Source organism: Vidua macroura, chromosome 4 (genome assembly GCF_024509145.1).
Source record: "Vidua macroura isolate BioBank_ID:100142 chromosome 4, ASM2450914v1, whole genome shotgun sequence".
Classification (NCBI taxonomy): domain Eukaryota; kingdom Metazoa; phylum Chordata; class Aves; order Passeriformes; family Viduidae; genus Vidua; species Vidua macroura.
The window spans coordinates 26,451,911-26,464,679 of NC_071574.1; the positions used below are offsets into that span (position 1 = coordinate 26,451,911).

The 12,769-nt window shown below is 37.5% G+C and overlaps 1 protein-coding gene across 1 annotated transcript in view; it reads right to left on the reverse strand.

Annotated features, from left to right (window-relative positions):
* PAPSS1 (3'-phosphoadenosine 5'-phosphosulfate synthase 1) overlaps positions 1-12,769 on the reverse strand; it is a 39,312-nt gene that overhangs the window by 19,987 nt on the left and 6,556 nt on the right. The window contains exons 2-5 of the mRNA XM_053976193.1: positions 11,518-11,632; positions 8,160-8,395; positions 6,634-6,772; positions 4,383-4,501 (exon numbers count right to left, since the gene is read on the reverse strand). Coding sequence (XP_053832168.1) covers positions 4,383-4,501; positions 6,634-6,772; positions 8,160-8,395; positions 11,518-11,632 — 609 coding nt within the window. The remainder of the gene's footprint in view (positions 1-4,382; positions 4,502-6,633; positions 6,773-8,159; positions 8,396-11,517; positions 11,633-12,769) is intronic.

Below are 12,769 nucleotides of genomic sequence, written 5' to 3' on the forward strand. Positions count from 1 at the left end.
GAATTGAATGAAATTTTTATGACTTAATGCCCACATTATCTAGAGTAGAAAGGCAGACTCAATGCTTTTACACATGCTGAAGAAGTAAAAAAAAAGATTCAGAGACTAAGCTTTTATGAATTTAAGTCATTCACTATACAAAACACATTAGAAATGGTAACATGAAGGCAAAATACATAAAGCTCCTTCTCTACTGAAAATTAATACAGAAGCACACATTAAAAGTATTTCCTACAGCTAATGACATAACACCAGTATTTTCATCTGTATACTAATTCTTAGAATATTTAAATATGATGTCATCTGTGCATATATATGCAATGAACCAAAATCTAGCTCTATAACCAACATATTTTTATTTGAAAAAAAAAATTCAGTACTCTTCCATGTGTACTAAACAAGATAGTCTCACTCCAAAATGCTTAAGACTTTAAACTTGTTAGAAGAGATCAACACAAAGATAAAAACATAATTAAAAGAGAGAAGGTCATCATGATAAAACTGTTAAGAGTCTCCTCCAACGAAGGATGGTGTAGTATGTCCAAATCCAGTCAAATGTTCCAGTAATGTTTAGTAGCAAAAAATCAGTGAAAAGAGGCGGACTATTCTTTTTAAAACATATTTTTCAGTGTTTGAGAAACCTTTGTAAAATAATGTTTTACTTTTGGAGAAAAAAGCTCACCCTTGGAGCAACAAACAATAATTAAATTATGTTTACTTTTCCAGTATATGCAGGGCAGAGTAAAAAGGTATGCTTGTAGAAAACACGAAGTTAGATCAGAAACTTTAATCAGACTTTAGGCACTACCTCCATGGAAAGTAAAATAAAGGCAGCAAAATGCTGGCAAGTGAGAGATAAAATGACTAAGGGAGTAATAAGATGTGAAGAGTCTCACTGCTTGTTGCACAATTCATATCTTCAAAGACACATCAAAAGAAGACAAATTAAACTAGCACTTAGAAATGGTGTTTTACAAGGAAAGCTTGGTCCATTACATATTAGACATCATTTTGGAAGTAGATTTTATTACATTGTAAGTTAGGAAAAAAATCACCCTTTTGTTTTCTTTGCCTGAGCAGCAGCATTACAGCCCAGGAGAGCTGCAGCAGACTCCTGTCACAACAACAACCCCAGAATCAAATGAAGGTATTGCCTCCTGTAAGCAACACTAGAATGACGGAGTGCACATCATGCTGCTTCACAGATTTCCCTCTGGACCCTGGCTCATTACCAGGCTAGGATGTCCTAATTTTACAAACCATCAATAGCTTAAAATAAACATGGCAATTAAAAAGATCTCTTCAAGTATTATCCTGGTTTTAGTGTCCCAGTTTAACTGGTAAAACAAAGCACAAAGCAGTTTCTGTCAACAACCTACCTCATTATACAAATGCAAACAGCTTGAAGACAGTTCCAGCAACTGAGTCTGACATTTGGAGAACTCGTAGGATTAGTAAACCTAGACTCCCTTGCATACATGAAAGTGGTACTTAAAACATCAACTTAGATTAAAAAACAACAACAAAACAAGAAAACCAGCAACAAAAGGAATCCATGCATCTTTAAACTGCATGAATTTTAGGAATTAGGAAAATGTTAGGCTAGCAAGCCATCTAGTGACCATTCTAAGGCATCAGTTTTACTGAAAGCTTAATTCTACCAAAGGACAAGTTACAGAATATTCCACAATATTTATTATTTCTAAGGCATTCATATAAAAAATGGCAAAATAATAATAATAAAAAAAATAGATGTGTTATGGAAATGTGCCTCCTCACACTGGGGTGGTGGGTTCTTTGCTGATGCTGATTGTCTCTGGAGATCATCTAGTCCACCCTCCTGCTCAAAACTGGTCCCACTGCAGCAGCCTGCTCAGGACCTTGGCCAATCAAGCATTTAATATCTCTAAGGACAGAGCATCCACAAACACTCATAGCAACTTGTCCTAATAATTGACCATCTTTATAGCAAAAGGCTTTTTCCCCTATATCTAATTTTAATCTCCCATATTTTATCTCATGCATGCTGCCCTCATCCTACCCTCGTACACCTCTAAAACAAGTCTTCATCAGTCTTTCCTACACTCTCCCACTTGGATGATACAAACTGCAACAAGAACTCTTTAGCCTTCTCCAGGCTGAACAAATCCACTTCCTCTCAGCCTCTCCTTGTGCAATGACATACTTCAGCCTCTGATCATCTTGGTGACCTTCTGCTCAGCTCACAGAAGCACATCAATGTCTGGTGCACAAACCAGGAGAAGGAGAAGGGCACAAACCTGGACAAGGTATCCATACAAGGTCTTACAAGTGCCATATAAAATTGCAAAATTGCTTTTCTCGAGCTCCTGGCTATGCTCTTTTTATTTACAGTAGAGCATGCAGGTAGCCTTCTCTGCAGCACAGGCATGTGTTTCCATAATGCTGAAAAATGTTTTTATAATGCTGAACAATTTATTTCATAGAATCATATAAGCATGGAATAGTTGGGGTTGGCAGGGACCTTAAGGATCATCTAGTTCCAACCTCCCTGCCATGGGCAGGGACACCTTCCACTAGACCAGGATGCTCAAAGCCCCGTCAAAACTGGCCTTCAACACCTCCAGGGATGGGGCATCCACAGTTTCTCTGGACAGCCTGTTCCAGTGTCTCACTAGGCTCACAGTAATGAATTTCTTCCTGATATCTAATCTAAACTACCTTCTGTGAATTTAAAGCCTTGCCCTCTCCCTAAATGCTCTTATAAAAAGTCCTTCTTCAGCCCTCTTATAAGTCCTCTTGTTCATATTACAGGAAATCTACAGAAATTATATTCTCAAGATAGCACTGCATTAATATGGTCTAAAACCAAGACATGCCTGTTTAGCCTTGCCTTGATTTCATTGTCTCTCACTGAACTAAGCAATCACTATAATATCTTGCCATTCATTATACTGTTATCTTCAAAGAAAAGGAAAAAAGTGCTAGATGTGCCTTAAAGCTGACTGGGCTAGGAGCCAGCAGTCAGCACTGTGTACCAATGCAAGCCTTCAGGGATCGTTATCTTGGCACATGTGACATAGGTTTCTATAACTATGAATTGTTCTGAGCAGGAGGCACAGGGCCCCCACAGTCAGGAACTGCCACCTCTCATAGGTAGGACTCCTACACAGCTCTCCTATTTTCTTCCAAAAAAATATTCAGATGGGGATTTGGGCAAAAATTCTCTTATGGTTTTCTGCCCTGTCTTATCTCCTGAGCAACTCTGAGCAAGCAGCCATCCTTGAGAAATGTTCTTGAAAATTTCAGTACAATCTCTCCAGAGCTGTATTTACACAGAGGGTCAAAATTAACTTGTACTGGCTGCACGATGAGATCTTTTACTTGTATCAACACTTGCTGGAGCTTTATTACTCAAACTACTGTCTATACTCAAAATTTTCAGAACATCCAACTCACATAAAAAACCATGAGTTATTATCTGCAAGAGTATCTCAATTAAAAAGAAATAGTTATCTGGAATGTCATTCACTGCCTGCTGACTACAGATGAGAATGTAAGGAAACACATTTCTACATGAGGATTAGCAAATTCTGGGGGTAGGGTTTCAAGAGGATAAAGCCATCTCTTCACTGCCTTCACTTTTAGTGTTGGGTTTGGGGTTTTTTTGTCTGTTTGTTTTGTTTTCCATGTAGCGTTTGTTGGGGGTGAGGTTTTTTAGGTTGGGTAATGAGCCAAATCTACTTATCAGGCAACAGGAGAAGGCCCAGAGACTTCAAAAGGGATGGTGTAGGTTGCAGGCATGAGCAAGGAAAGAGATCTACCTTTTCAGAAGCTATGATCCATAAACTCAACTCAGCCATGTCAAGAAGATCAGCTTTCTGAGCTGGTCATTACATAATTGCAGGACTACTTTTACTAGTACAAGAAAAACAGTAGAAACAAGGGAAAGCAGATACAAGCACAGCAGCCCCTAGTTAAGTGAGATCAAATCACTGTGTAAGTGCATCCCTGTCTCTTCCCATCTGCAGTATACATTACTTTGTATACTGTATAGAGACAATGTAAAAATTCAGATTCTTTAAAATTGGTTGCTAGCATTTTTAAGTCAGCATTCACTGTTCGTTCTGTAACAACTGAGACAGCCTCCTCTCCCTTCCAGTTATTCATATAAATTAATTTTCCACTTGTCCAAATATTATTTCACTTGGAGATCAATGCTGTGCATTTTTTAGCTTTAAAAAGGAAGCACACAATAGGACAAGTTTAAAAGTTTTAATTGAAAGATGCATAAGCCTTTATGTCTCAAAAACTGTCTTTGTTTTTCCCAGCACTTACATTCAGATTGCATGTACAAATACTTGGGAAAAAAGTTTCTAAGATATGTCTCCATTTCTGCTCACCCTCTCTTGAAGAAGTTCCACAACTTGTTGTATACAATCATTTACATCACAGGAATCAGTTTTCAGCACAAGCTCTGGGGCTTCTGGTTTTTCATACTCAGAGTCAATCCCAGTAAAACCTACAGAACATAAAACAAAAATATTAGGCGACTTCTTCTAAAAGATGACTCCACTTTAATGCTGTTCACAGACAGTTTTCTATATATAAATGAACACAACAGGCAAGAACATGGAGTTTTAACTTCCTTAATACAGGAATTCTTAGGGAAATCTGCAGGTTTTTTCTTTTTCAGACTCTTTGCTAATCATAGTATCTGACAGCATCTAACTTCATCATTCTGCAGTACATACATAGCACTTATTTGTTGGTGAAGCTATTTGGTTTTTACTGTGAAGAAAAAAAAAAAAGAGCACTGGCAGAAGAACTGTGCACATCAACCCAGAGTTAGTTATGCATCCACTGTCCTCCACTATCAGCTGATTGTTTCTCTTAAAAAAAATAAATAAAGATGAAAAAATATTATGAACATCCAGTATGTATGTAAATTTACATTCATACCACCAAGCAGTACTCTGAAGTACAGAATTTCAACACCTTTTACATTAGTTTTGCTAATATACTCATCTCAAGACAGCTGCTAATGTAAGATTGATGACTGTGTTTATTATAATAGCTGTAACAGACTGTACAAGCTACCAGTGACGCTTGTTCTGGCCTACTTAGCTTGCAGTCTGCTTTGAAATCATGAAGATTCCACCACCCATGCATAAACAAGGAGGAAAAATCAAACCCAAAGGCAAAGAGTTATCAGCACTACAAGTCAGATCTGTGTCAGGAATATCAGCTGGGCTTCAGTAACTCAACATCTGCATCCTCCACAAGTGCAAATGCAAACATTAGAACTCCAGTTTTTCCCTTTGGATTTAATACCCTCAAAATTAGGAGCTGAGTTCCTCATCTAAGAAAAATACCAATTACTGCAGTACCCCATGTGATAAAGAAAGGCTGGTATCTTTTCCAAAACCTGTATACTTTACAAGGATGAGATTACTGGAAGAGTGGGAACAGGAGGCAAAGAAAGTGCCTCATTACTATTTCCAGAGAAAAAGAATATAACATTTGCTGACATTCCTTGTGAACTGGCAAGTTTGTTTAATTTTCATCCTTCATATATCAGATAGATCATAAGATACAGCCACTGCTACACCCACTTGTATCTTGCTCAGGCACTGTTTACTTCACTACCACTTCTTCAGGAACACAGCTCCATTATGTGGCTTATAAAATTAACAAAATATTAGTGATGTTCACAAAATAGGCACAAATAAGGGTTCTGTACAGAACTGTATCTTTGTATCATGTCAGCTCAAGCCGTCTTGCTTTGATTTTGAACAAATCTTAGTTCAGCTTTATTTATTCCTGGTGCCTGCACAAAATATTGTGTAGTACTAGAAGTATCAAGCAACCACTCATACAGAATGTCTTCGATTTCTTGAATTTTATATAATTTCTGATTAAAGTGAATTCATACAGCATCTGCAAACTCCACCCCCAGAAGTGATTACTTTAAAAAAAAAACTGCTTTGCTACTAAATACAGAGCTATCTGTCATCAGCCTCTACAAACTATAATGTAACAGAGCAAAGCAGCACTTGAAATAATACTTGCAATGCAGGATTGCATAACTAAGCTTTTTTTCTTGCAGGCTATACTTAAATCTTGACCTGAGGCTGGGAATAGGAAATAATGTTCATGGGCACTAAAACAGAACACAGATTTCAAAGTAAAAGTTAGTATCTTCAGAAGTGTTTGTAATGGTCTTTACAGGCAGGCAGTGGCCTTGTTTTACTTTTTGGAAGAAACCAGCAAGTTTTATGAATGCAGTTCTTTAAAGACTTTGGAAAGAATCAGGCTCTTTTTAACTGGTCAATGGACACACAAATGAGACTGACTAATTCTCAATAACTACATGGTTTCTACTGCAACCTTTACTGTGCTCAAGGCTTTTTCTGTGTGTGGTTAGTCACTTTTACCCTTTTACTGTCCTACACACTTAATTAGTCAGTTCCATGGGTTAGAAGTCAATTTCTATTTTCTTCTCAGTCCTGTCCTGAATCCATGCTCTTTTTAAGGGTGATACACTCAGACTTGAGCACATCCACTTACATGGAGTCAAACTACACCAATGTTTCACTAATTACACCAATAATTACACTTATGTAGAAAGGATGTGATTACATCTAGGTTCACCTTTAATTTCTCCAGCCCTGGCTTTCTTATAGAGTCCTTTAACATCTCTCTGCTCACAGACATGCAATGGAGCATCCACAAATACTTCAAAAAAAGGCAAACTTGCCCCTTCATGAATTCGTCTGGCATTATTACGATCCTGAAAGAAAACAGAAGAAAAATCCTGAAAGGTTGCCCCCACATATTTTTACTGGGTTTTGTGTTTGAAGTTCATTTTAAAGAAGCTGACAGCACAATGTAAACAAGCTTTCAAAGTTTGAAAAAAGAAATTTGATTTGATTAACTGATGCCCTGCAAGCTACACCACTTTGGCTACAGTACATCACATGGTAAAAGCTGACAGGAAGATGTGAGATATTTTACATTAAACTTGATTTATAAGAAAAACTCACAACCAAGCCCAACCAATAGAATGCAGGGTTTTCTATACTCATACATATACATCTGAGGAATTACACCTGCCTAGTTGAGTACAGCAGGGAGAAGGTGTTATCTGCTGCTCTTGATATAAGCATCCTTCTCTCCTAAGCACAGTTTTCCCTACATTCCTTAATCTGACAATACTTGTTTAGTCAAAATATTGTATTATTTGCAGTATTTTATCGTATTATTTTTATGGCTTGCCAAGCAGTGGAACAATATTGGTGACTTTCACTGAGAGAACAAAAAAAGCCTTCCAAAATCACTATAATCTTCTCTTACTAAATATTGCTTAGTTTATTAGTTTTTTTTCTCATATCTAGAGACTGTTCTACTTCTACTACTATCTCATCTACTGTAGGGTTTGAGTTCCCCAAATTATTATCAGAAGAACTGTTTGCATCACTCTAGCAAAGAAATAACATATTCTCATGCTGTGAAACACCTAAGCTTAAAGTCCCTGGATCATTCTTCAAGATACTTGGGTGTTCACACATCCTTTTTGTCTCTCCCCTCCAGTCTCTTATGGACAGATGAAAACAGTCTTCACACAACAACGTGAACATGGATTTACATTAATTTTCAGTATTATGTCATGTTTTATACACAACACAAAAAAAAGTAAAAAGAACCTACAGGCAATTAAAACACTTTTCCCATTAAGTCACTTTGTAAAAATAAAGTCCTTATACCATTCAATCCCTAAAGGGAAAATTGCTTTTAAAAGCAATTTACCTAAGTCTCCAGGTTAAGTATACACCTAATCTTCATATTTATAAAGTACTGGAATATACATGGATCAAACAAGATATTGCAATTTTAGGAGTTTTTCTTGGAACATGATTTGAGCTTGTTTGCCTTATTAGAGTAATAATTCTGTCTAACGTACTGAAGGATAGTTCCAGTTATAGAGCTAATGTAAACATTTTATATTTAAAATCAGTATTTCTGTTTTGAGTAATCACCTCCCTAAAGCACAAACAACACCAAAAAAACCCCACAAGTATTTGATTCTAGCTAAGTTCAGAAATGGATTTCTGTAATTAGGATACTGAATGATATTTTGCATTTTCCCTACATTTCATCTAGATGTTTTTCACACTTACCTGAGCATAAGGAGAGATGAAACTAGTAATGCACACCAAACCAGCATCTGCAAACAATTTAGCAACTTCAGCAATACGACGCACATTTTCTTCTCTATCTTCTGGTGTGAAACCCAGATTCTTATTAAGGCCTTGGCGGATATTGTCACCATCCAATGTGTAGCATGGAATACCATGGCACACTAAATACTCCTCCAGTGCCATGCTCACTGTAGTCTTCCCAGCACCAGATAGACCTGTTCAATAGTAATATAAACATATAAGCATAGGAACAAGTTAAGTCAAGTTGTAGTGCATGCACATCATGAAAATTCCAAAGTGTCAGGCATCAGTAGCAATGCCTTCTGGACAAGCTTATTTGGAATACAAGCCAAGTGGCTTTCACACAGACATTAGGTAAAGAGACAGTAAGGTAAAAGTTAAGTGTAGAATTGAAGCAGGTAAGAGTTTGGCCTTGAGCTCTGCTGCTGCTTATAGAGATGATGCTTTCTCCCCAGTGCTGCCAGCAATTATTACTAGCTGATAATTCAGAAACCAAACACAGTTAAGATGTTACATTTATATGAGAAGGGGAAGGTATCACATTGAAGTGAATTTCAGTCAACAAAAGAAATGGGATCAGGCCAAACTCTCACTCTGCTCCTACTCCTTGCAGAATAACAGCACTGAATTAGACACCACTGACTACACACAGCAGTAATGCTCCACTAAATGGCATGTGTTAGCAACAAGAAAAGAAAACTGTACTACCAAAGTCTGGTCTAATTGAGAATCTTTGGCAACAAACCTATGCTGGCCCTAAAAAGTCCACTGTTCACTTTCATTTGGAAACTTATTTAAATAATTTTTCCAGACAAGATTTCAATTTATCTGGAGCACATGCTTCTGCTTATACCAGCAAGAAGAAGTCAATTTGTAAATGGAACACAAACTCAGATCTTTGTAAGATGACTCTGGTTTGAGTGAGGGGGGGGAAAAAGGGTAATGGTAGTATAAAAAGAGTAGCACTATTGGGTGAAGAAAAATGCTTTTATTAATGGTGATTAAGATTTATTCTAACTTTCACAGAATGGAGAAAAACAAAAAAAAAAAAAAAAAATCACACAAAACAGAAGCTTGGTGTTACTTCCAAGACATCTATGACAAACGATAAGCAATCATGCTAGGAAGTGTGTCCTAAGAAAACACAAAGTGCAAAGGAAACCTTGACAGCTTGGTGTGTAACTTAAAGAAAAGGAGTCATTGCATGGCTCCCTCTGGTGCCCGTTAGCCAACTCAGTCTGTTAATCTCACCCCCTCCACACTCATAGGGTTTTCTCCCTTTTTCTCCCTCTTGTGTATCTGGGAGGAGGCTGTGGCAAGTTCACTGATGGTTTCCTAAGTCGAATTAGCTCAGAGCTGAGTTGGGCAAGAGGTACAGTCTGTGCAAGGCAACAGAAGGAACACAAGGCAGGAAACAGAACGGTCTTCTTTTGGCAGCAATTAAGTACACCCCCATCAGAGAAAACAGGCATGATAGTCCAAAAGAAGATTTCAGCAACTTCATCATTTATTTCTCACTGAGGCAGTCTTTGACTTGCCATTTTTGTCCCCACATCTAGCTTGCTATTCACTCAAACACTCTGTCTTTTCACACATCATTTGGTCTCCAACATGTAATGAATTGCAAAAGTTAAGGTTATACATTAATGAATTTAAAAACATTCCTCAAGCTGACAAGTCTTTAAAATAACTTGCACTCTAAAAATTGTATATTATTTTACACATGAAAGCAATGTTTTTCCACATTTTTGCTGAATTCCTCACTTTTCTTTACTAGGACCCTCTGACTCAACATTCATTAAAATGGAGCTCTCAAAGGTTACCTTGAAAAATGAAAAGTGATCCCTGAAAGATCTTTCCGCAGACTCCCACTCCATGAGTGCTGACAAAGTGAGAGAATCTTGGAGTGTACCAATATTTCAGCTTTTATTCTAATACCTATTAGAATTTTGAAATTCATGTTTGCACAGTTCTAGAATGGTTAATATTGCTTACTTCAATGTCTAAACTCCTTTTCACCCTTTCACATTACTGCTCAAACATCTTCAATAATCTAGCTTCCCACATACATTCTTGGTAACTTACCACCACCCTCCTTCCTGAAAAAAAAGAAATCGGGCATTAAGTTTACATTTGTTTAAAAAGAACATTTACTGGAAAATGTTGCCATGTAGATAACTGAGAATGCATTTTTATCATGACCTTTTCCAAAATTAGATTAATGGATTACCAGAAGAAATAGAAAGGCAGCCCACCAGATCATTCAAGCATTGAGAGAGGCTGGAGCTGTGTGATGGAAACAGGGAGAGAGAAAGGGCTCCATTCTTTTCCCAAAGAAATACATGACAGCAAGCAAATCTGCTTGGAATGGCTCTCAGCAGCTTGTTAGCAATTTCACATTTACATTTCACCCACATTTACTAACATTAGTTGAAATCAGTATTACTTAATGTAATACAGTAAGTTTCCCTAATACTCTGTGAGGATCTTTTATGTTGCAATACAACAATGTTCTAAACGGTTTACAAGCCAATTTAATGACATACTTTGCTATTTTTTAATTACCAGTTTAACTAAAATTAAAAAAAAATAACTTTACAGGAAATATTTTAAAGCTTCCAAAAACTTTGAAAGACAGAAAAAATTTCCTCACTGTTATGAAACAAAAAACATCTTCCAGAATGTATTTATCTTCTCTATTTGAGAAAGAAAAAAAAAAAAACAAAACAAGACAAAAAAAAAAAAAAAAAAAAAAAAAAAAAGAAAAAAGAAAAAAAAAACAAAAACAAAAACAAAAACAAAAACCACCACAGAGCAGACTTCAAAAATAACTGCCAGTATGCATTGCCTAAACATGCAATTGCTGTCCAATGGCACAGGTTTATGCTGAAATGCTATTTCAAATCAAGGAGACAATAACAACCCAAAGAGAAGAGGCTTTTACAGAAAAGATCCAGAAGTACAGACTCTTACAAAGTTGCATTTAATTTCTAAATAAATAAAACGGACAGTACAAAGAGACAGAATTGTTTAAAACAAAAAGGGAAAAAAAAGCAACACACACCAAGAAAACCAGAATTAAGTAGCAGACAGTATAAAAAAAAAACCCTCTCAGAGCACTGAACAAAATATATTCTCAAATTACTATTTGTTCCAAAGCAATTTCCTACTAGTCTACCTAAAAATAGTAATAAAATTGCATCAAGATCTTAGATTTCACAAACATTCAACTTTGCATGCAAAAAAGAGCTACAGCTAAGTAGCTTTTCAAAGGAGTAACTAAAACAAAAGGATCCCCAGAAACCCATGGCTGTACCTGTTAACCAGACTGTGCAGCCACGAAAACCACTTCTTGTTCCGACCACTTGGCCTCTCTTATTCCTGCTGACGTGATGAGCTTGGTAGGTAACATTGGTTGCCCTTTGCATTCCCTGTAAAAGAAGAAGCCAGTTAAGTCTTTGATAAAGGGTGAGTTGGCAAAGCAAACAAGTTCATCCACAGGCACAAAGAAAGACTTGAGGACAGAAAAATGGAAGTAAAACCAATACCCATTCCATCAGCTCCAGCATGTATCAAAGAAGGCACAGGAAATTAGAATAGTCAGCCAGAGACAACCACACCCCTTGTGCTCCGGTGAATCTTGGGACTGACAGGTTAATCAACTACTACTTTCAAATAAAACTTGCTTAAGAAAAATCAACTATAAAAAAGAGAGATGAACTGCTAGAGCTGCTGGACTTGACTTCTATTTAAGTAATGTTAGGGATCTGTTTGGTAGAGTACCATGGGATAAAGACCTGAATGGAACAGGGGCCCAAGAAAACTGGTTAATATTCAAGGACCATCTCCTCCAAACTCAGAAGTGATGCATCCCAACAAAGAGAAAGTCAGGCAAAAACAGCCAGGAATCCTGCATGGATGAACAAGGAACTCCCAGACAGATTCAAACACAAAAAGGAATCCTATAGAGGGCAGAAGGCTAGGGAAAATGTGGGCTCTCTCTGGATGGAAAAGGGAGACACGGTTACCCAAGACATGGAAAAGGCTGAGGTAGTCAATGACTATTTTGCCTCAATCTTCACTGACAGGTGGTCCAGTCACACCACCCAAGTCATGAAAGGCAAATGGAGGGACTGGGAGAAAGAAGAACCATTGCCCAAGGTAGGAGAAGACCAGGTTTGAGGCCATCTACGGAGCCTGAAGGTGCGCAGGTCCACGGGACCTGATGAGATGCATCCACAGCTCCGGAGTGAACTGGTGGAGGATGTGTCTAAGTTACAATCCACTATATTTGAGAAGTCACAGCAGTCAGGGGATGTTGAAAAATGAGGAACATAAGCCTGTTTTTGAATAGGAAAGTAAGGAAGACCTGGGCAACTACAAACCCACCAGTCTCTCTCTGCCCACCAAGCTCATGGAGCAGAAGATCCTGGAAACTATGCTAAGACACACAGAAAATTAGGAGGTGATTTGTGACTGCCAACTTGGCTCCACCAAGGGCAGATCATGCCTGTCAAATTTGGTGGCACTGGCTCTTTGACTAATTTTTAAGTCCTCAGAGGCCTTTT